At 41.1% G+C, this 25,000-nt stretch overlaps 1 protein-coding gene across 3 annotated transcripts in view; it reads left to right on the top strand.

Moving 5' to 3' along the window:
* Positions 1–25,000, top strand: part of mtus1a (microtubule associated tumor suppressor 1a) — a 30,834-nt gene that overhangs the window by 2,605 nt on the left and 3,229 nt on the right. For 2 of the 3 annotated variants that reach the window (XM_050042733.1, XM_050042732.1), the window contains exons 2-12: positions 1,429–3,542; positions 3,647–3,881; positions 5,918–6,151; positions 7,609–7,701; positions 8,195–8,314; positions 14,172–14,389; positions 19,962–20,028; positions 22,779–22,993; positions 23,357–23,462; positions 23,664–23,737; positions 23,856–23,951. In XM_050042733.1, coding sequence (XP_049898690.1) covers positions 1,530–3,542; positions 3,647–3,881; positions 5,918–6,151; positions 7,609–7,701; positions 8,195–8,314; positions 14,172–14,389; positions 19,962–20,028; positions 22,779–22,993; positions 23,357–23,462; positions 23,664–23,737; positions 23,856–23,951 — 3,471 coding nt within the window. In that variant the 5' untranslated portion in view covers positions 1,429–1,529. Of the gene's footprint in view, positions 1–1,428; positions 3,543–3,646; positions 3,882–5,917; positions 6,152–7,608; positions 7,702–8,194; positions 8,315–9,472; positions 10,040–14,171; positions 14,390–19,961; positions 20,029–22,778; positions 22,994–23,356; positions 23,463–23,663; positions 23,738–23,855; positions 23,952–25,000 lie in introns of those variants that run through there. The other variant, XM_050042734.1, reaches the window with a different exon arrangement.

Genomic DNA, 25,000 nt, shown 5'->3' with positions numbered 1-25,000 from the left:
CAAATGTTTTTGCTATGATTTAAAAAAACAGCCAATGTAATTACAGTTTTGTGCACCTCAGACCTGCAGCTTGCTCTAGTATTGTCAGGTCTTAAGTGACTAGAGGTGTCTCTCACTCTTTTCGTATGTCACTCACTTTTAAGTAGAGCCCTGTTTGCCTCTCATTTCTTAGGGAAAGAATTGGCTTGTTTTGACACCCAGACCACACAACTGCCGGATTATGTTTTGATATTGCTACAAAGAAACTTCTGTCTTAGCAGTAGTACACAGATGAGCCAAAGGCAAGCAGGCTGCCACTCAAGAATGAAAACAGGAGTTTAATATGTTGCATATTATGAACTGGACCCTCTCTTCTTCTTTAGACATGTATTGTTTTGTGTTTTCGAATTAGAGAGCTCTGGCAACCAGGAAGACCCCTGAGCTATTTTTTTAACTAAGTTATATGTTTTCTGCATTTTATTTTGTTTTCCAGGAAAGTCAAATAGCCTCACTGATTCTGCCTCTTCTTCCTCAACCAGTGTACTCGCTGTCTTATTAAACTTTACAGAAGCGCAGTGCGGACTATGCACAGTTTTTCTCCCAACAATTGAGATATATGTTTGTGATTCATTTACTATTTTAGGATGACTGCTACTGGGAAAGGTGGACGGGATCAACTTTTTGCTATAGAAACATGTTACGCAGAATAATAAATAATTTTAAGTTTACTTCAAGTGTTACATCTTCTTATACGCAGCAGGATGACTGGGGCCTGCATACTGGAACATTTTTAGGCTGTTGGTGACTTGATATCTTACTCTCCGGTGGTACATGCTACAATGGTGCTTTTGTTGTAGTAGTAGCTGCCTGGCAAGCTAAGCAGTCTGGTCAGCTTAAAAAAACACAACAGTACACAACAAAGTAGTTAAGACTGCCGTTAACTTCTCATGCCAGCCACATGACGTCTCATTTCAGAGTAGAAACATGGCGTGTTACTGCTGGTCCACCCTCACAATTAAGCTTTTATTAATTCAGGAGAGACAGCAGGTGTGTCTGGGAAAACATCTTTAGAAACAGTACAGATACTGAAGTAATCTGATATTCAACAATCTTAATAGAAATTACATATTGTGCCACACGGCACAATTGGGAGATAATTTAGACAGATTTGCACAACAGTATTCTCCAAGCATGATCCTGATGACTTTTGCATTTTCCATTGAGCCAAGTCATAAATAATTTGTGTATCCAGTTACTGTTACAATGGCCAATTGTTGCAAAGGTTTACTAGGGCAGGCCTAGTCTTGCACTAAAATCTTCAGCAGAATATCTGGGCATACCCTATCGCTCTATTTGGGCACTCCTGTTAACATTGAAATTACAGAGATGTCAATATATCTTATGTAGTAACACAATAATAAAAATGTGACCTTTTCCTCCTCTTTACAGATATTAATGCCTGATCAACAGAACCAATGGATTACAGTGCTGCTAACTGAATGTGAGGTTATTTAGAGCAGCAGAAGGCAAAATCCTGTCTGAACATCAAAATGTCTAATACAACATTTAACATGTCCAGTGACCAAGTTGAGAGTACAATTCCCCTGCCCCACAGAGAGGTCGTCTCCCCTGAGAGTCATTACAGCAACTCGTCACTGTCGCCCTCACCTGACTCCAGCAGTAGTATTTCAAACCTGAGTGACAGAGAAGCCAGCAGCTCCGTGGACATCACCATGTTTGGGGTCTGCCTCAGCAACAGCTCCTCTGTGGATAACCGCTACAACACTACCTCACCTCAGGGCAATGGATTTTGTGGTGTAAATGCATACATGAACCAAACTTTTATTGCTAAACCTGTTAATGGCAGTGTGGATTTCTGGAACGAAACCTTGAGTCTGAGCAACCATGAGACAGAATCAGAGAAGTACCAGACTTTCAGTGAGGACACAGAGGATGGAAGTAACAGCGCAGTGATGTCTCCAGAATCTGCTGGGAGGGAGAGCCAACTGAGATCAGACAGAACCTCCCGTAGAGGATCCACTGAGAATGACTGCTGCTCCCTGAGCTCTGGGGAAATGGTTATAAGGAGCAACAGTTTTTGTCTGCAGGATGAGTCTTTGTTGCTTATCTCTTCCCTGGAGGATTCATCAATATCTCTAACTGCAGGCCATGCAGCGTTGCCTGCTGAATCTAACCTGCTGTTAACCACTCTGCCAGATGTCCTTGAGAAATCCACAGAGAGAGTCATTGAGGAGAACACAGGCCATCCATGTCTTGGCATGACTTTCACTCAGGCAGAGCCCCTCACTGAGGAAAATGATATGGCAACATCCAACTCTCTTGTAGCTCTGCCAAGTGAGAATGAAGGAGTTCTTTTGATGACCTTTGTCTGTGAAACATCTCCTGCAGATTGTGCAAAAGAGGCTCCGTTTGCTGGTGCTGAAGCGGAGCCGATGCCCCATTTCCCTGAAGCATTTACACCAGAACAAGGCAGGACCTCTGTGTCCACTTTGTCAGCTATGCAAGACACTGATAAGGATATTCATACTTCCACGCCACTACAAAACATGATACCCAGCCTCCCCTCCTTCTCAGAGTCTCCCTGCGCTGAAAGCCAGGCAGCCAGCCCCGGACTCCGCCTTGTTAAACAGCAGCAAATCTCTGTGACTCCTAACCATTTGGTTGCAGGACTGCCGCCTTCAGCCAGCAAAGTCAAGAAAATGGGAATTAAGAAGTTCCCCAAGTCAGACTTCAGCAGTGTAAAATGTAAAGTCATGACAAGAAGTGTACGTCAAACGTCAGTGCCAGGCTCGACATCCCTGCAAAAATCATCTCAAGTTAAAGTGAACAATGAACTCACTGAAGCACACAGAGGAGCAACTGTCAGGGTTAGTCCTGCCAAGTTAAGGAGTAGCACCTCCGTTGTCTCTACAGCCACTAAAATGGTCAGTGATGCTCAGAGAAGAGTCAATACAGGAGGTGCTAATTCAGGTTCAACAGATGTACAGTCATCTGGGCATACTGCTGTGGAGGGACAGGGCAAGAGTACAGTGTCCCAGCCTTACATCCACCCAGCTGCAAACAAACAGGCTCCAGCAGTCCAATGCAGTAATGCCAGCTCTGAAACAGAACAGGCAGCCTCATGCCAAGTAGCAGGCGCTGCAGCACAGCATCCTGGCAACCAGACCTTTTGCCTCTCATCCTTAGAAAAATCCCCCGATAGAAGTGGCCGAACGGATCCCAAACCAACACCAAAAAAGGGCATGATAAACAAAATTGAGGTCAGATCAGGCTCAGCTTTGGGTCAGGACAAACCTCTTTTCAAGACTCGACCTCGCTGCTCATCAGAGAGTTCATCATTGTCATCTATGCCACCCAGGGAGAAGAGAACATCTCTAAGGATCGTAAATAGCTTTACCATTCCCAAAGATGACACCCACCTGGGCCAGAGCAAACCAGGCAATCTGAGTTGCTCCTCTCAGAATAAACAGGCCATACGGACAGAGGCCACAAGCAGACCTACTGGGAACTCCTCAAGGGAGGTTAAGAGGATCAGCCTGGTGGTGAGTATGGAAATATAATGTGAACAATTAAAAATTCAGCAACAATTATTACTATTCAAGTGCTGTTAACATTCAGAGGGACTGAGAAATTGCTCTTTTTGCAGGCAGAGTCCAGCAAATCTTCATCAGCTGGAGCCTCATGTGATGAGAGAAAGAGCAGATTTCGAGGACGGCCATCTCCTAGACAAACAAGAGAACCACCATCTTCACAACCTCCAGCTGCCAGTCCCAGACCAGCCACTCTGTCTGCCAGGCAGAGGCAGGGGACACTGGGAAGGGATGAAAACAGGACCCCCAAAGCTGTAGGGACACAACAGTCCAAGCAGAGGAACAGTCCAGGTAAGGCATATTAGTTGGGTAATGTTAGATACTGTGCATGCTTTGTGATTTTTGTCATACAGTGAAGCTCAGCCTGTGATAACATTGCAGGGGTCTTTAGAAAAGTTTAAAGGGTGGGTGCGTCTGCATTCCAGGTTTTTCACATGGAAACACCCACTTGATGACGTAGATTAAAGCGACGAACGCTGATGATAACTGAAAGGTTTAGTTTGGATTTTTTAAAGGAATATCAGTAACAGATGATTTTCAAAGGAGGCTTGGCTCTGTCATGAAGAGATACATTAGGTGGGTAAGGGGGGTTATATGTAGTAAAATCATGATGCAGAAATCTATGTCAGGTCATGTGGGAAAATGTTTTAGAAGGCCTTGGGAAAATAGCATTTTGAACATTATTGTTACAACCAAATCTTGAATGTTCGGATTTGAATACATAAAGAACTCTACTGGAAAGATACAGAAGGACATAAAAACCTCCAAAAAGTAAAACACAGTGAACTTGCCCTTTAAAATTGTTTTGTTTGTGTCACAAAGGGAAAGTTGACCGATAAATGTCAGTAAATAAACATTGACAGTAGGTCAAAATCAGTATCCTCATAAGTCTCATGACCTGCCTTTAAGCTGAAAGCTAATGATTTCCTAACTAGTTTCTCTGTTGTGTAAACACAGAGAGTTGTGTAATAGGTCTGTGTAACCATTTGTGTAGGTGAAACAAGCACAGTAGTGAAGTTGGCTTGAAGTTGACAGCACCAGAGGTACATGGTTTTGTGTGGCAGTTATGTACTGTAGTTGCAGCAGGATCCTTTAAAGCAACATGGTAATGATACAAGATAGTGCTTTATACTCTTCAGATGATTAGAAAACATTTCTGACTTATTCACTAGCTTGCTGCCATCATTTCAGATAATTGAAAATGACATAAAAATAATGACACTACTTAAGTTTAATTTGTGTAGCGCTGCTTCACTTCAACATGTCATCGTAAACTGAAATTATTGAGGTTGTAGTAAAAGAGTCTCCCCATTAGAGGGTGACATCAAGCAGTTCCTCTGATAGCCCTACTATCGTTCCTCCTGATGAGCTCAGCCTTGTTCCACAGGAACAGTGCTGGATACAGATGTCACCTCCGGTCTCTTGTCCAGTTCTTGGGGATAAACAGCCAACTCCCTCTGCCCTTTTGCTCTTGATAGTAAAAGGAGTCCTGGGGAAGGAGGGGGACTCTTCCTCTGATGGGAAGCCATCTGTGCAAGTGGAAAAAGCAGGGGAAGGAAAGGGAGGTTTTGAGCTCACCAATAGTGTTTAAGTAAGAAAACAATGTTTGAAACAAGTGCCCTGAGCACAGTAAAATAGCAGTAACCTTCATATGCTCCGGCTACAGGGACACTTTATTGGAATGCAGTATTTTGCTTACACTTCAACCATTTTTTCTAATTGTTGTTTGTTTGTATTTGATAATTTTTGACATGCTTGCTGTAGTATGTAAGATACATGCAGGTAAGTTTTGTACATTTGTTATGTTAAATGTAAGAAGAAATAAGTAAGCTGTTGGGGATCATTTAATTATTTCTTTTTTATAAGTTAATGGTTACATTGTTTTCTAAGCTTTTAAAGATATACTATGTTGGATTGGATTGGACTCAATCAAAACTAACCCCTCTCAATCATTATTTATGGCTCACTGTAAGTGTTTGGAAGTGTATTTATCTTTAGAGGCCCTGCCCTTGGCTTGTATTTTCTTATGTTTGGGATGTTCTAGGGCACAGCACACAGGTGAGGTAAAGGTGGTGACCAGGTGCCAGAGGATTAGCAGCATTCATCCGATGAAAATTGCGGTCACTCATTATACTACTGTCACTTATTAGGGAAAGATTGGCTCCTTTTATTAGCCCGCATTTAGCCTGTCTTCAGCTCAGTGGACATTTTTACAGCCGGTGTTTGTACTCATGACCGCTACACTGGTGAGCTAAGTATTTGTCCATTTAATAAAGGGGATATTGGTTCTGACCTCTGATGTTTATTTTTGCTCCATTGCAACCCAGGCAGTCAGAGAGTTCAGGCAACAGGAGAGCCATCCCTTGGAACTGACTCAACAGCAAGTATTAAGCCTCAACTGAATGGATCCCGACCTCCTCATACTCCCGTTCGCCGCTCTCTTATGGGCCCTCCCCCTACTCCTTCTTCTAGACTACCACGCAAGGCCCCAGGGCCATCTAGGAGCCTTACTGGGGCCAGTGTTCACACTGAGCAGAGTGAAGATGCAAGGAGTACACAAGGTAAGCCTAACAAGAATTTACAGTTTTTAGAAATAGGATGTTCAGTGCCCACAGGCTGTTACATGAAGGTAGAAAGTCAGTTTTATGCAGGTGTTTTCCAGGGTCAGGTCATGGTGTTTATTGTGCTTTTAGGACACATCTGGACATGAAGGGGAGGGGCCTCTGTTCTGAACAGTGACCCACTTCAGGGCTGATGTAAATCTCCCTGGGGCAAATCTGTCTCTGATTTAATACCTCCACATCTGCCAAGATACAGGAGCTTGGCATCTTTAAAAAAAACATTGTGGCATTTTTCAGATTTCTTTATTTCATGCTCTGTAAGAAAAAAGAACATCTTTCAAAGCTATCAAAAATCTATATGAATGAGCTGAACTCCGAATCCAGTGCCAGCAAATCATTGTGTTGCTGCTGAATTTCAGATGGTTCTAATGTGTTATAATGGTATTTTTTTTATATTTCTTACTGGTGTATTGAATAAAGAGGAACACTGTCAGACAGTGGACTCTTCTCCTCCCAGCATCTTCAACAGCATGCATGGCTATGATTGGCTAAGAGGACCTGTTTTCCAATCTGGGGACCCCCACCCCTTATGTGGTTGTCATGGCAATGGGTTCTATTCCACTCTAGTTCACACACACAGCGTTGCCTGGAGGAAAGTGAGCAGACATACACTACAACTGATGTCGTCTGAGGTGCAGAAAAAGGAACAGTTGTGCTATTTTTCTTCATTTTTCTCACATTTTAAATCAGAAACCAATGGCTGGTTACACAGGACTTCGAAGTTGCACTTGGACTGAATTTCCAGCTCATGTTTTCAACAGCTCCTCTGTAATGGCACAGGGTAGTGCAGCATCCAACTGTGATGTCACCCTCTTGACATGCCTGCTTGTTGGCTCCTATCGTTTTTGTATCATCCCTTTGTTAGCTGCGTTTAATGGAAACGATAAAAAGCTTTGGAGAAGTAAGTGAGACTGGAAGTTAAATCATAATTGCAGTAGCCGTGGTGAAGTGTTGAATTTTTAAGAGTTGGATATTACCATTTTGGCGGTTTATGCTAGATATTCATTCAGTTGTTTATAGATTTCTTTATTTGCTGCATCTTACTATGGTAATTTTTTTTGTCATAATGGCCAGATTAACATTGTCTTTTGTAAATAACAGTCATTCAGGTAAAAGACAGGGGATCCTTCCTTACCTTAATCATTATATTTGATCACATTATTAAATTGTCAAAGAAATGTTACTAACCTTGTTGCACTTGAGATTGATCTTGTTATACCATAAATGCTCTGTTTACATTCTCCAAGTAGATTGACATGTCATGTCTGAGATGATTACAGCAGTACTTCACTAAAATCTTTATAGAAAGAAGTACTGAAATGCTCATGCTTTAGTGCATTTACTTAAACACATGCAGTCTTCAAAACTGAACCAACACTTTTCTACTTGTTAAACAGTTTCTGGAGGAGCGGCACATAAACCATCATCTTTCAAAACGGTTGTGCTGAAAGCTAGACTCATCACAACCCCTGGGAAAAACACTGGACCATGTGAGATCACATCTCTACACACACAAACAGACTCTTTTTCCTGTACGAGAATGTGTCTCTCATTTTTTTAAATGATTTTTTGTTTTAATGAAATTTAAGTCTCCCTTTCTGAACTCACTTTTTAAGAGTAAATATGAGTGAGACCACACTGACTTTTATCAAATCTTCACACTGATAAGTAAAGAGCCCTTTTAAATCTGACTGGGGTTGAAAGTGATTAAACTCCCCCAAAACACTAACCTACAAAAAGCTATTGTTTCTTTCTAATGTTTAAATTGTATGGTAATCACATTTGGTAAGGGCCCTTTGATGTTGATTAAATCAAATTACTTGCATCTTTGTTTTTCAGTTAAACTGTATGTTTCATCAAACCTCATCAATTAGGTCTAGCATAAAAGCTGTCTGTGGTTGTGGTCAGTTGCTAGTTTGGTCTACAATATGGGTCAGATTAACTCCAGACGCTCATCTCACCTGGATCTTTTGCTTGTGACAGCTTTGGCCACAGCATGCAAACCTGCTGCTTCCACCAGCAAAGGCTCTTCAAATTCTACAGCCAGTTCTCTGAAAAAGACTGCTTCTCCAAGAATTGTTCGTGTACCTTCAAGTGGACCTGGTAAGAGTTAAATTGCATCTATTTGATTTATTATCTGTGTTTTAAATTAATGCTTAGATGACTTGTCAAGTGTGTGGGCTTTGTTTCAGAGGATATTGGTTATTGTGCTTTGTGTTATGGTTAAGTATAAGATAAAAAGAAAATAGAAATGCAGTTTAAACCTCTGTACTGTTAATGTGCTTGCCCTGTGTAGTTTTCTTAATAGAGACCTGATACATTATGGTAATGATGTATTTGTGTCAGCTACAAAGAGCACTACCCTGTGCTGCCTTTTCTTTGACTGGTGTTCAAGGCTAGTATGTATTTAGAAGAGAATGAGCTATAAATGAAAAGACAGGGCTTTTTTTTTTTTTTTTTTTTTCCCAGAAAAAAAAATTGGTTTGAATGTATTGGGTTTTTTTTTTTTCTTTTCTGGTGGCTGAAGAGTAAGAGGGCAATGTTAAGAGGTTCTAGTATGAACATCAACCTGAAACTTTAAAAGCCAGGGGCATGAAATTATTCCCAGTGGACATTATGCCCTTGTGACTTGTCTTCAGAGAGTACTCCTGCTTTCAGCTGAAACTAATGATGAACTGCTGCTCAGTGCTGTAAGGAATTGTGGTTTGGTAGATCAAGGATGGTTTGCGATAATTTTGACCAGAACATTAAAGTTCTCGTACCCTTGGTGTTTATCAGTGGCCACATCTGTAAACATTAATCACACTAAAGCTGTAATGTGTGCTCTGTTTTATTGGCCTTAGCATGTTTTGGAGCTTACCATGTGTCTTTCTGTCTTTTACACGAACTGGATGGAGAACTTGCTGATTTTTATAACACTCAATTAGTCAGCACATTGTTTTGAGTCCTGGATTAAATACATGTCACAGTCATAGCTGAGGACACATTTTCACAGAGAGCTGTGCCAGCCAAGCAGTTTCCAGCTCAGCTCATCAGACAAAACCATGCCACAACAGGTCAGTCATCTCTCGCCATCCCACTGCTGGTGACACAGGGACAGAGAGAAAATGAGAGGAAGAGTGGGGGCTGGATTAAATTTCCATTGGCTGCAGTTACGCTGTTTGCTCCACCCTCTCCTTTCTCTCCCCACCCTACCCCCCTCTGCTCTCCTCTAGCATCCTGGCTCTGCTATAGCACCGCCATCACTAAGCTTGGAGATGCTGCTTTGCTTTGCTGTGAGAGATTCAAGTGTTGGTGAATAACTGGAGCCTGGCTTTACCAAGAGGATTAAGAGATTTTAACTTTTTTTTTTTTTTCCTGCCACCATCACATCTATCAGGCTGTGCCACAAACCACTGGCCAGCCTGTAACCTTCTCTGTATCTTCCAGCCTTCACAGCTGGGAATCAGATTTGAGTTGGGAGACCTGCCATGCTGAACTGGGTGCCTTTACTTTTTTCAGCGCTGTCTCAGTGGCGTAAATCTTACTTTTGTTTTTTATTAATTTATTTGTTTTCTCCTTGTTGGTTCTGCTGTCACCTGAGGCATGATATACTGAGGCACAACATGGCATGTGGTTCATAGCCAGTATTGAGCTTCTGCATTTGGAAACTTTTTTAAAATAATTTTTGGCTAAATACATTGGCCGTCTTGTTTTGTTTTTGAGAGATGTTATGGTCTCCGAGGCTCTCCCTGTCGAACTTCCACGTGCGTCTGACAGCCAAGGGTTTACTCCGAAACATTCAGGTGCTGTCAGGATGTCAGAAGAACACTGTGGTTTTCCAAGCAGGTCTGTCAGTTTTTTCAGTATTTAATATTTCTGCTAACACTGTCATGGTTTTTGGGTCTCTGTGCTGTAATATTTAAGCCAAGCCTATCAGTGTTTGCCTCTCACGTAGACCCATGCAGTTAGCTGTTTCTGAAATCTATTTTTAGTGATGCTATTTACTCGCTGGCAAAACAGGAGGTTCAACTTTCATTTACCTACCTTGGTCACCAAAACGAGTGACCCTGAGCAGAAGTATTATATCGGAATATCGAATTCAGGAATAATTTTCTTTAAAGAAACTTCAGAATGGTCTTCTTTTTAAAAGTCAGCATTTCAGGATGTCATGCATTCATTTTGAGGCCACCTTTTTATATGTCTGTGTGTCAAAATGCACTTCGTCTTGCTCTCTGGGCCACCCAGTGCTCCTGTTTCACCCTGAGATAAACCAAGGTTATTTTGGTTCGTGGTCTCTGGGTTGAACCATGGGACCCTTGTTGTGATTGTTGAGCAGGACTGTGGGAATACAGTGGCTTCCTGTGGATTCCACATCATTTAAAGCACCCGTCTTCTGGAAGATTATGACCAAATATGGTGACTTAGTTTCAGCCAAGAAGAAAATGTTGGCATTGTACGTTTTTGCAAACCAGGGATATGTTTCTAAAGTGACGTATTTCAGCATACATGTATACAAGCTGACTTTGTCATTGGTGGATGTGGATGGCGTGAGACGTCAGAGAGATGGCTACAAAGCTGCAGGCCACTGTTCCAAAGCTACAGTCAACATAAGCGGTTATTTTTGTCCTTTTTTTAGCAAGACATGGACAGAATTCATGGCAGCTATTTTGTCAATAGACCTGGTGTTTTTTAGCAAGACATCAGTGGCATTGCCATCTGTGATTGTGGCACCTAAAGCAGTTATTTTAAGTTAAACCATGGTCTTTTGCCAAACCATAACCAAGTGGTTTTTGTGCCTAAACATAACTACATATTAACCACAGTGTTGCTCATATGTCAAGAAACACCAAGTTTCATTGTGTCCTTAACATGATAACATTCAGACATTACACATTCCTGGTTTTCAGAAACATACGTTGCCAACATTTATTCTGGTGATTTGTTTGTTAGTCTTACACTCTCAAAGGTTTTAATAACCCAGTAGAATTATGTCTTAATTAAACAAAGGAAAGTCATCAGTTTACTTCAAATCATCATTGTTTTACTATGACCAAGATGTCTTATGTATCAGTTTGTTAAAATACTTATTTATTTAATCATTTACTTTAAGTAAGTGTCTAAGGAATGTCACACTGACAATTATTGTCTGGTATTGTGTCAACCAAGTGCTATAACAAGTGCCTGATTGTGAGGGGTCTCATCACCCATCATGCTTTGTGCTATTGTGTGATATCTCCTTACAGCAGCTGTCGGAGAACTATGCTGTGGAGTTACTAGTCACTTAGTATTTAATGTAAAGTGTACTAATTGAATTGGTACAAAATGATTCTTTGAGCCTGGGAGGAAGTATGAAATAAAGAGGGCAACATGTGTCATCAACGCTGTTAAGACAGAAAATAGCTGCAGGTCCTCTGTTGCCGTGGAGCAGCCGTCAAAGGGAGATAGTCAAATCAGATGAAAGATGAAGTGCAGATTTGTGCATTGAGGGGAAAAAAAACATTACAGTTAGAAATACTATTGAAATGTGAGATGATAAAGTCAGGAATAATACGCAGTATGCATCTTTCAATAAGATCTTTTAAAAGGAGCCATTTAATTTTATTCACTATAGGAATCTCTGAATCACCCACCTCTTTAGACCATTATAAATCATTCAAAAAGGTGAGAACATGAATTTTTTAAATTCAGCAGAGATCTATTGCATAATGTCCACTTCTGGTCCTGGACACAAGCACAAGATGGTAACTGGGGGAAAGAAACATACAGTATGTGGAAAGATTTCTGTCTCCCAGTTCGTCTTCATATGGATGAAGTGGTATCAGCGAACATGTTGATTAACCCACTGTTAAAAGAGGGCAGACAAAAAGCAAACAGCCAATACTATGTTTTAAATCAGATTTTAAAAGAAAGCCTTCATGAACAGATGATACATTATCATTACAGAGGGATAAGAGATTCACGTTATTAACAATGACTTATTTTTCACTCCCATGTTGGTAACATCATCACATAGAAACTTACACAGTATGATGTGAACTGCCACTCTGCAGTAGCTCAACAGCCTGAGTCTGTCATGGAGCTTGACCTTATTCTGCATGCAGGCACATATGTGGTACGTGTTAGCTGTGATACAACTTGAGATGGTGTCTCTTTGTGCCCTTTGCACAACCAGCAGAGGGCACCCCGATTTAAAGAAACCCTTTTAGATTTAAACTGCAGCATCATCAAAATGATTGAAAGCTGAGCAGCACAGCTCAACAATTTGGATCTGTGTCAGAAAAGATTTTCTATTTTGACATTTCTCAAGCTGTACTAATATGCTGTACATGGTGCAAAATGAAATTAAAAAAAAGCATTTCAATGTAAAAAGAATTTTATGTATATTATAAGGATGCAGCCAAGACACTGAGATGGAAAACTATTTTTCTGGTATCAAAGGATATATGCTCCGTATTTCAATCTGAAAACTTCACACATGTAAACTTGTTCACCAACTTAAAACATTAGAGGCGACAACATTTCACTTGCAAGGTACAGTAAGGTGTGTGTCTTGTTTTGTTTGTCTTGAAGGCTGCGCCTGTCTTTTATTCTGAAGTTTACTTTGGCTGTGAGACACTGAGAGGCCACTGAGAAACTAGTTTTGAGGTGAATTGCACATCCTGATATGAAGCTGTGTAAACTCAAGTCAGCCTGTGGCATTAATGCAGCATATAATTATTCAGATGAAATGCATCTCATCCTGTTCTCACGTAGAAGGTTTTCATCTTGCTCCATCACAACAGTGTGGAGTGATAATCTCTCTACAGTATTATTTTGCCCCGGTCAGTGTAGGGTTGTCTGTTCCGCAGCTCCTGGATCAGCTGTCTACAGTAGGCAGAGAAGATATTTCCTCTTGTTAGATGAAATACCTTCTCCTCACTGCCAATAGAAACTGTTGGGTCTTACTTTGGAAAGCACCCAAGTAATGCAGCATGATTTTGCTCAGAAAGATGTCTATATCCCACAGTTACATGCTGGTGTTATTCTGGGATGTTATGATGCTCTAAAATGATACCCTGTGCGGTGCATCTAAATTTAACTTGAATATGCTAAAGGTCTTATGGTTCGGAAAGGAAATTATTATTAACACCTCATGGACAGGGATCATGCCTACACAGTGGTAAGAGAGTGCCCTTGAGTGGATTCAACTACAGCACCTTTTTGCTGTTCCAAACTCACTTCCAACTCTGTCAAAATTCGTTGTTTGTTATCCTAATTGGCTTCAACAGCTGTCATCTAAAACAGCAAACAGTTGAGTGAGTATCCCCACAGGCCACTAGTGGTACAGTATATTCCACTCGTTGGTATTCCCCATGTGTCTCAGGATATCCTCACTACTGTGTTACATAACACTCACTACAGTCTCCCAGTCAACAAACTGCTTTCAAAGAAGCACACAGGTATCCAATATCAATGTTAAATCCCTTTCTTTCCTCTTGTAACACTCTGTGGCAGTGAGTTTGTCTGTTTAGTGTTCCACTCTTCTGACGTCTCATTGATGTAGCAGAGTAAACAAAGTGTTTTTCATCTGTAGGATTGATGGTAGCTGTTGTGTGGGGGTGATGTATTTATAAAACTGATGTAAATCAAAGCTACAGTAGCACTGGCTCGCTAAAATAAGTTGTCCTTGGTGACCAGTGTCTGCACGGCACTAGATTGAATTAGGATATGGAGAACTGATTGCATTCAGAGGATCCATTTTTACGTCTGGACTGTCGGAGGAGCAGCACTGGGAACCATCAGACTGACTGATTGGACAGAACAGTTCTAGACTGCAGAAAATATCCAGCACTTTGACACTAGAGCTTTGCTGCATCTGTGACCCTGACATGAGCATCTAGGGCGGGTGGTGCTGCTGTCAGACCAGCTGTAGCGGTTATGGAGGGGGGTATGATGATGATCAACGTTGTCACGACACTCAAACCGTGTTCTTTCACAGTGGACAAGAACAAACCCAAGGCCAGCTCCCGCCAGCAGCACCCTCAGCAGCAAGCGTCCCAACCAAGCCAGCGTAGTGGACCTGCAGATGTGGTGCCAGCAAGTGTCGGCGAGGAAGGGAGAAAGGATGAGGGCATCCAGCAGTTCAGAGACCTCCTGGCAGCTAGTAACCGTGGATTTGAGGCTGTCGCTGTCGTCTTGCAGCAAGCTTTGACTGAGGTATTAAAATTTTATTTATGATGGGAAATTAGTTTTTCTAATTATATAGTTATTATTAATTATATAGTAGACTCTTGGATATTTATACTGGCAAATAATTCGATAGAGAGAAAATAATGAAGCATATGGCACAATTGCAACATTTTGTAGCCACACCACCCTTTAATTCAGAGAAAAATATGGAGAGGTGTTGAAATATAAAAGATCAGTTGCATGTTATGCTGTGTCTTGTTGTGTTTGCTGTTGGTAATCATCACACCTCTGGAGATCACTGGCCTGGTTCAGTTTGTGATTGTTGGTATTGGATCAATTATGCAGCTGTAATCAGAGTGTGGCTCACATTACCATATTATCACAAGGTCACTCAGTATAAAGAAGGTATCACAAAATATGTCAGGCCATTTTTCCATTTTACATAATTTGTATAGAAAGCTGAGGTTAAACAGTGTACAAGAAATATGTGTATTGCTTTAATACAGAGATAAAAAAACAGCCATACGCTGGTGAAACACAAATGCCAACAGAGCTAAAATGTCTGGGGTAAAAGAAGGATCATCTTAATCTCAGATTCCTTTAAGATCTCGTCTTTTTGTCTCATATTTTTCAATTTGTGTTGTTGTACACACAGTCTAAATTTATCCTTATGACATAACAACAAGTGTTGCAACATCAAATCCTGTGTTGATACAAGGCAAACAAAATGGCATTTCTATTTACAGCGACAGCATTGGGGGGGGGGGGGGGGGGTAATTGTAAGGGTATTAGGGGCTGCACACAAAGACTTCTTGGAAGCTGTCCAACACAAAACAGTCCTGTTGCTGTCATCCATTTAACAACTGAAGCAGTTTCGGATCAAAGAGAGATTCAGTCCCTGTTAAAAATGAATTGATATTGCAGCATGATTCTGCTGCAGCATGTTCTTCTTAAGATTTTAACAGAAGACCTGAACTCGTTGTGGTTGCAACCCAGAAGCATGCCATGAATATTTGAGTTCTACCGACGTGTACCTTTCATAGATTCTTAGGTTTTTGAGGTAGGGAAGCATGACCCTGTAAGCCTTTAAAATATAGATGTTTAAACTGGCTGTTTGTTTTGGATCTGTTTTAATAGTGGTGGCATGTTACTGGCTTCCAGGAACTGGATGCCCCAAGGGATTAATCTTCCCCACAGTGCAGTACAAACAGGCTTATCCTATCAGCTACTCTCCACCCGACCCCAACCACCATACTCCCTCATTAGCTGTTATCAAAGCAAATTTATGATGTGGAGCTGGACTCTAAGTGTATTTGCTCACAAGCCCTACAGGCTAATATGAGTGAATTATAAAATTAAATTAAATTGGCCCAATGAACTTAGTAAATATTTATATCCATGTTTTCCTGTGAACACAGAGGAAAAATCAGATATACTGTTACCCTGTTTGAGCACATAAAATGTCACAAGCTATTTTAGTCTCTCTGGTTAACTTTAGAGGTGTCCTTGTCAAAGCTTTCACACCGTATGTGTTGATTGAGAGAAACAACTGGAATGCATTATCCAAATAAAAGTTGATTAAAGGGCATATGATGATATTTAGTGGCTTCTTTAATTTGTATGACCATACAAATAGGATTACACCACTCAATGTTTTGACTCATCTCTATTTCATAAATACAGTACGAGGTGTGTTAGTGTTGAGATGTCGCTATCAAGTAACTTTGTTTTTCATTTTCATCTCATTCTTGATGTTTTATCTTGTTTTGAATTCACAAATTCATTCAGTAAATGCCTGTTGCATTGACCTTTGTCAAACATTAGCAGCATTTAACCAGCACACTGAAATATTTGGGCAATAATTGTAGAAACACCTGATGAGCCAAGGTTAATATAGTTACTGAGTTGTTTGCTTTTTTCTTTTCTTACTTTATGTTTGTAAAACATTTTTATGTCCTAATCAAATGAGGCTTGATTCAGTGGCATAAGGGACAGACATCAGGTCTGCCAGGACTTTCTCAAGAGGCCGCTGGAAATTTGCCATCATTGCTTTGCAATTCACTGGACCTTATCTGATATTGTTGCTACTCCTCTAACACATCAGCACAGGATGTTGAGGCCAAATTCATTAATGTACATGTACAGTATGAGGTTGTAAAAATAACTTGGCTCGAACACACAAATCTTTATTCAGTTTAGCATCCCTGTACTGCAGATACAGTAGACTTACAGGGCATCAGGGTGGTGCAGAGGAAGAACACTACAGTAGTGACCCTATTTCAAACCACACTGTAGCTGTGGCGCTTTCAGCTTGGCAGAGTGTTTGATCACACACAAATAAGCAGGGGGTGTGGGTGAGGGATCAAATGCTTGCTGCTGTAGTGACTCCTCCTGGTTCATTGCTGCCATGAAGTGAAAAGAAGCGGCTGGTGACTCCATCAGTTCTTAAGTTCTAAACAAGCTGTTGTTTGCAAGCCGTGTGCTACTGTATGTGTCACAAAGAACCACAGGGACTCAGGAGGAAGTGAAAAAACAGTGTACCAAGAAGGTGTTTGTTGACGAGAATTTAACAAATGTGTTAAAGTGGTGGTGCGCTTGAGCGCTCAGCAGCTGAGAACTATTTCAGAAAAGTAAACCATTGCTGCTACAGAAAGCCACTCATGCGTTTATTTCCTTTGGCCTAGATTACAGCACCTCCCTTTACTCCTGCCTTACTCCAGAGTTTGACACCATACAGATCCCTTGTGGCATTGCTCTGGATAGTTGCAGTTGTGACAGAGCTCCTATCAGTCCAATTTTAGCCTCAGTGAGCTGCAGTGTGTACTGTTGTGTCTTAGTCCCTGCTGCCATGAGGGTGGAAAAGCAAAGGTATTCTGATTATGCAGTCAGGTGTCTAAGTTATTTTGACATTTGCTCTTCAGATGTGTAGGAGCCATCTTTTTTGCCTGTTGTAACTTGGGTGTACATTCCAGGCATTAGGAAGCCTGTTGTAGCCCACTTTTTTTAGAATAGTATTGAGTATTCACTGATGAATATATACATACAAAACAAAGCTAGAGAAAATGTGTTTAAATGTATCAGATGCTGGCCCGTGTAACGTGACAGCTGGTATTTAGGGCACAGTTTGTGATCTTTAGTCACTGATGCTTGACTCATGTGTCATGTTTGGGTGGCAGGGTTGTGAAACTGATTACATCAACAAATATTAAAAACACAACATGTTTGTTCCTCTCTCACAAAAAAAAACAGTTGTCTCAACTTTAACCACAGCGTGTCCTGTTTCATTTCACCCTGTCCACTGGAACCAGTGATTCCAGTGGACATTAATACCTACAGTATCTATAACACACAGAACTTTAATTTGATAACAAAATGTCGAGTTAGTAGACAAAAATACAGATTTGTGTGTTAGGTGTTTTACTTTATGAGTCTGTGTGCATGTAGTGTGCAATGGAATCTGGTGGCTACTCATCAGACCAAGAATAGGAGGCAGGTCCTTACCAGCATAGTGTGAGAATGTCCCAGCTGTTGACTTGATATGGTTATGAAGAGCAGCCAAACACTAAGTGAGGGCTGAGCACTGTTTCTTATCATCTGTTTGGATGGAGTGTGTAAGAACTGGACCTGGTTTGAAATACCTTCTCTCAGAGAAAATGCTGTGAAACACGTTGCATTTCAGTGTAGGAATGCAAGCACATTCCTATATAACTAGAAACAGGATTAAGAATCTCGCTTTACTTCGCTGGCTTTTTGATATTCACAGGATTTCTTGGAACTTGTAACTTGATCTGAAGCAATTAGTCATTGATCTTAGTCTCCCATCAAGTGTTATTCTACACCTGACATGGTATCATATTGATATACACTGGGGACGTGTCTACTCTTTGTACCCGGCTAGATGTCCCTTAGACTTACATAGGCTCTATCAGCTGAGAAACTGGATATCAAGTTAAAATGACAAAAATGTGCAGAGCCAAACATAGACATATGTAATAGCAACTATTAGACTAATGATAAGGTTTTATACATCATGAGTATAGGGCTGAAAAGTGACAGTTATTGTGCTAAATTATTATGCTCAAAAAGATAAATGATTAATTATAAATGATTTGGATATACCTGTAATTTTCTGCACATATATATTTTAAATTGACACATACTGCTAATCAACATTTTTCTCCATTTTCTGACATGTTATTGACCAAACAATTCATTAATCAAGAAAATAATCAGCACATTACTCAACAATAAAAATAACTGTGAGTTGCAGCCTTTCTATACATTGACTGTAAAGACTCGTGCTCACACAGAAGCTGGAAATGTGATCTGTCTCAGCATGATATCATCTTGTAACAGAGAGATTGTACCCATGAAGCCTGTAGCTGCACAGCAGATTGTAAGGTAGTGATGCAGAGGGCTGAGGGGATGATTTAATGTAGTTTTGGATGAGTGGTGGGGGATGGTGGTAATGAAGCCTCTCCGTGTATCCCCTGGGAAGGTCACTGCACAGCACAAGTCCTGCTCCATCAGCCTGATGTCAGGCAGCTCTGTACAAATTATCCGTTTGCTCCACTCCGGCTGCCTTCAGTGCTGTCTTAAAGTGACCTCACCTCACCGATGAGGAGGCTGTTCTTGTGCACACTGTAGCCTGCCCCTTTTGTTTTGTTTTTTTTTAGGTGTAATACGGTAATGCACTCTGCAGTCACTCACCACAGCCAGTGAAGCGGCTTTTTCAGTCCTGCCTCAGATGTAGTCAGAGCAGTCTGGGAGGAGGTGTGTGGAGGTGGTGCGTCCACCTGGACCACTGTTTATCCTGGAGTACTGGGTCTCCACAGCTGCAGGGGGGGGAGACTCCGGCACCCAAGCCTCAGGCTGAGGCTGGATCATGGGCTGTTCTGGCAGCAAATCGTGCCTTAGTGCTCCCTGCGCTGCAGAGAGGGTAACTGGCTTCTACATTGTTCTACTCTGCAGTGAGGAATAGATGCAGATCTAGGGTACAGCAGGACAGGGTGGACTCTATTTGCTTTTGTAAACTGATCACTGAAGTCATATTCGGCTTGTCTTACTTGGCTACTCTGTCTTAGGTTCATAATTGAATAATGTACGCTGTGTCATGTTAGTATGTCAGGCTGTTTATGTGAGTCATTATTTTTTAAAGAAAGGTATTAAACAGGAGGTAAACTGTTTTGAATTTGGATGCGTCAGTTTGAAGTCTGGAGGAGCACTGCAGCTACAGCGCAGCCTCCTCTGCAGAACTGAGTCAGAAAGGGAGAAGTAAAGGAGTTAGGCTGATAGCATGTGCAAAGACTGAAAACATGACTTGAATGTCTGTTTTTCCTCCTTCCCTTGTTGCTCTGGTACTGTCACTATATTCGCATTTGGCAGTCGAACACAATATCCTGGAAGGGAAACCTGTCTTCATTAGATGGTTATGTGTCAGGGTGTTTCCCCGACAGAACCTTTTAGTCTAATAGTAAATAACCTCTCAAATTCATAATGCTGACATTGCTCCTTTTTTAACTTAAATGTTAGGATTTAAGCTACAAAAACTGCTGTGACATCTTAATGTGCATGACTGTTTACATTTTTTTCTCCGCAGCGTGATGTAGCCACAAAGCAGTGCAGGGATCTGTCCCAGGAGCTGGTCAACCTTCGAGGAGAGCTGGGTAAGTTAGATCACTTTATTCACACACCAGTTGTATTTAGTGTTGTTAGTACCAAAATGCACCCTTCTGGTACAGGGTCTGGTTTTAGTTCCTCTTTCCGGTGTATTTTTAGCATTTTGATTGTTCAGTTTAGATAAAAATTCTGGATCTGTTTAGATAATGAGGACAATTGGGTTTTGCTATGTTTGTTTTTATCATCATGTCTATTGGGTTGTTTGGTTCACTTATTTTGTTTCTGTGATCTAATGCAGTTATTGATCTGGGTCATTGTTGCTTTAATTGTGTCGTCTTTAACGTATGTTGGGCATTATTCTGCATTGATAAGTTTAGTCACTCGTACACTGCACAAATTCCTCCGGACTGACAGTCATGCAGCTTAATCTAATCTGTATTTTATAGTTATAGTTATAGTTATAGTTGCTTATAGTTAGTTTGTACTGTGATGGGTTAACTATTCTTATTTGGTGGAACTGGTGTGTAAAAACTGCCTCATGAATGAAATATTAGCATTTCTGTATGCAGGGGACGACTTAGTCTTGTTTGCTTTTACCCATCACATAGATATCCCCCGTGTTTTTTTCCTCCACTTGTTAATTGCTTTTTCCTCGTCTGAAAATCACATACGTATCACACAGTAGAGTGGTGTCAGTCCCCAGGGAGTTACACGCTGACCTCTGATCCTACACAGGAAGGGCTTCCAGTGGTGGAATGCCACACCACCTGAGGCCTTGTGAAGGCTAAGGAACAATAACTCATCTTCTGTCCAGCCTAAGTGCTGTCACACAGAATAGCTCGGCACTTACGGGCAACCTCACACACCAGTTTTCATCCCTCTGACTTGAGGCAGCAGTAGTGTTGTGGCTCCTCCCCTCTGTCACAGCCTCGAGACTGCCACATGACCGCTCTTATACGCTGAGCACTGTTGTATCTGCGCTTTAACACATTCTTCACTTCAGGGTGACTGTGAGACATTCACTGACCTCCAATGGACCTTTTGTATTCTGTGCAGTAAAAGATGTTTGAAAGTTCCGGACGCATTCTTACAAGTTCGCTTTTGGTTCATTCCTTCCTCAGACTGTGTCCCTGCCTGCTTCCACGGTGATCTCACTCCTTCTACAGCAATAAATTACAGTCTTGGGCCACAGCCAAAACTGTGATACAACCACACCTCCTTTTATCATTCCTCACACGTAAAGTTATATCTAAGAGGGATCTGCCTTTTTCACCATCTGTGACACTTCAAACCCCATCACCCTGCTGAGTGTGGGCCAAAATGCAGCTAACTTTAGATTAACTGGACCCTCCCCCATATGAGCCATGAGGTGTTTTTGTGGGGTGGATTTGGACCAGAAAGGCTCATATGACCAGATCTCTGTTACACATGGTAGCACAGTGCTGGACTCTGTTTGTTGAGCTGTACATGCCAAAGCCTGATAGATAGTCCCTATGTTAGCTTGGCCACTGTTCCTGGATGTGCTGCCATTATTCCACTCTTGGTAAGGTGAATCTTCATGCAGTGCAGTGTTCCTTTATACAGTTGCTCAGTTTTTAGCTGTGCAAAAACACCAACTTTTCATTTACCTTCAGACAGCAGCAGGACTACACATTATAATCAACATGATTTGAGACTGTTTGTCTGTGACAGAGTTGTCTGACATCACTTAAATTGTAACCCTCAATGCAGATAGTGTGAGCCAGTAAACATACAGCATATGTGCAAAAAAAAACAAAAAACATTATGACTATTATAATATTGTGCCGTGCCCCCCAGTGTGTGTTTTAGAACTGGATATTAAACTGTAAGATAACTTTGATGAGGGAACAGTGCATGTACCTTTATTGTGCCCTGATGGTTTGTGAGAGCAGTGAGTGTACCTGCCACGTATTTTGTAGCAAAGCAGAGTAACATCTGGGTTCAATATTATTTTACGCCCCCTACTGAAGTCATCGATTATGTCAAATTCTAAGTAGTTATAGTTTATTGTCCTACCATGTATTTGAGACCAAACCTTTAAGAGCAAATCACCTGCTTAACACAGCAGTAGATGCTCTTGTTCTGCACAGCTGCGTTTCTTACCGTACACCTTGAGTGTGACTTCACTAGTGAGTTGAAGTTAACTCGGCAGGCAACGCCAGCTGCTGGGTATCAACAGTGTTTGAGCACAAGCACTTAAACTGGAGACAGGGCATGGAGTTGGTCACTGTCGCCCACTCCAGATCAGATATAAACACTCGAAGATGGAAACAGTTGGGAAATAGTGAGACTGGTTTCCAGCACAAGAACAAAAGCCACCAATTGCGCAAACTTAAAAATGGCAAATTAGCAGCTGTGGAGGAAAGAAAGGCGTTCCTGATTGAAGAAATCTGTCTATTGTGTTACAGACGTCAAGATATTGTAAAAGAATAAAGAGACTTGTAACATAACTTCATCTGCCTATAAATAACTGCAGTGTAGTTGGCATATGCAGTCAAGTGCATGAGGAACCTCCCCTTGAAAGTCACTTTTTCCATTCCTTTTTGGAGCTCATCTAGTGTCACACATTTACATCACAGGAGAACTTTGCTGAACGGAGTTCCTCAGTGGACATATCACATTTCTTACACAAGCAGTTACTAATAACATTTTTCCTCTGCCCTATTTTAATGAATATTACAGTCTACACAGCTGCATACAGTCACCAAACACCATGCAAATGTTCTGTCACCCTCTTAACAAGATAAAATACAACCTTTCTGTTTGTGATTTTCAGTTTCCTCCATCCAATCCTCTGAACGGCTAGAGAAGGAGAAGGATGAGTTGCGTGTCGCTCTGGAGGATGCACTGCAAAAACTGCAGGAGCAGCACCAACAGGACCTGGCAGAGCTGGAGGAGAGACTACAGGCCTACTACCAGGCTGAGTGGGACAAGGCCCACCTCACCTACCAGGAGGAAACTGACAAGTGCAAGACTCTCATGCAACAGCAGGTGTGTTCCTGCTCACCTTTTTAATTATGATTTGTATAATAGATTGTAATCATTTGTGCAGGAGGATTTACTTTCTTCTGAGTATCCTGCCGTGTCATTTATAAGCTCTTCTATTATTATATGCATTTAATGGAAAACTGCCCTCTGTAAAGGCTCAGACACCTGTGGAGGGTGGGGTGTTCTTTGTCAATATTCTGTCAGTGTAATCCTTGATGCGATAACGTTTTAAAATGCCAGTGTTTGTTTGAACTTCTCTTTGCTTTGTGAGAAAATAACTGTAAAACAGCTTAATGCAGTACAGTTCTTAGTAAGATCAGTAATGCTGTGGTCAATAATGAAGTCTATCCTGTGTTCTCTTAAAAGATTGGAGAACTTAAATCCAATCATGAATCCATGAAGCTGGAACTAGAGAGCAGCCACACAGAGCAGCTGCAGGCTATTAAACAGAAGTATGAAAAGTCACTGGAAGGTGAGTGAACAGTATTTGACTGAAATAACGAAGCTGACTCAAGCTGAGAAAGTGTCTGGTGTATTTTAACTTTTGATGTTCTACCTCAGTTAACCAATGTGTGTGTGTGGGTTTATATATTGTGATTATCCCTGAGCTATCTTTTACAGTCTGAGTTTTCTGAGATATTTTCTGATGTCATATTACCTGTAAACCTTTTAGAGCTCAACAAAGTCCACAGTGAGGAGCTGCAGTCTTTGGAAAAAACTTTGAAAGAGACAGGAGCTGCTCTGTCTGTAAGCTCGACCTGCTTTTCCCTTTTATTAAAACAATTCACAAACAATGCATGTCATCTCATGGACTGATGAACCAGTGTGGTACTCAGCGACTGTGTTGTGCTGCGTATATCCACAGGGACGGATTGAAGAGCTGACTGTGGAGAACAACGCTCTAATTGAGAAGCTAACTGCAGAAGAGAACAGGAGGAAACAGCTGGCCGAAAAGAGTCAGGTACTCTTATCTTGTGCTTATTATAGCAGAGCTCCACTTTAAAACATCTCATGACTCCAGTGTTGCCTGCCCTTGAGCAAAAGATGGCAAAACTATGAAGCCAATGATTACCAGAAATATAAACTACTAACAGAAACAAAAATCAGCACACGTTTTCTTCAGAGACCTTATTTTTCTATGACTCTATTAGGTTGAATAACCATTTTTTACCATATAAAACAATTTGAACAGGAGTGGGTTAAACTCTCAATGCAGATATGGATGACTTGGCACCGATTCACAAGTGTCAATAATCAGTTATCTAAATATTTGTTAATAACGTGATGTTGACAGAACAAAGGAGGCGGAGTCCAACAGTGAGAGCAGTGCAGCACCCAGGTGACACACACACTGGAGTTAACTTGTTATTCATCTTCATGAAAGGTGGATGTTGCAAGCATATTTGATTTTAATGACTAAGTAATTACAGTTGTGAGGCGAACGTGAAGTGAGTAGTGAATACCTTCTTCGCCATCACCTAGAAACTAAGATTAATTGAGCAGAGCAACTGTCAGCAGTGTTAACAAACGAGACCAGCGAGACGCTCATTGTAGCATTAAACAACTTAAAACACCTCTCTGGTGAAGACAATGACCCTAATGTACGAAAAGCCCGTCACTTATCTATGTGAACGTGAGTGGAGGCTACAGTTAAACATCAGTAAATCTGACCGAGTCGGAAAATTGTCATGAAATCTTATTCTAACTGACATCTAAGTATTTTAAGTCAAATATTTATATTTTGTAAAATCATTGAGATAGAACCATTTGGTTAAATTGGTCCTGGGACGCCAGCATTTTTACCTCGTGTTACACCTCTCTATGTTGAAACTCTAGGAGCAAGGCCTCTAAGCCAAGAACATATTGGGGTGAGATATTTAAATGTCAGCTTTTTTTCAGCCACTACATTTATCAACGCCCAATCATTGCTACACTGTGATCAGCGAGATAAGAATGTTTCATGAATCACACCTGAACCCTATCGTTGCATGATTTCTGCACTCAGATCTG

The sequence above is a fragment of the Epinephelus moara genome, chromosome 4 (assembly GCF_006386435.1).
Source record: "Epinephelus moara isolate mb chromosome 4, YSFRI_EMoa_1.0, whole genome shotgun sequence".
Lineage (NCBI taxonomy): Eukaryota > Metazoa > Chordata > Actinopteri > Perciformes > Serranidae > Epinephelus > Epinephelus moara.
This window is presented reverse-complemented; position numbering and strand designations above follow the sequence as displayed.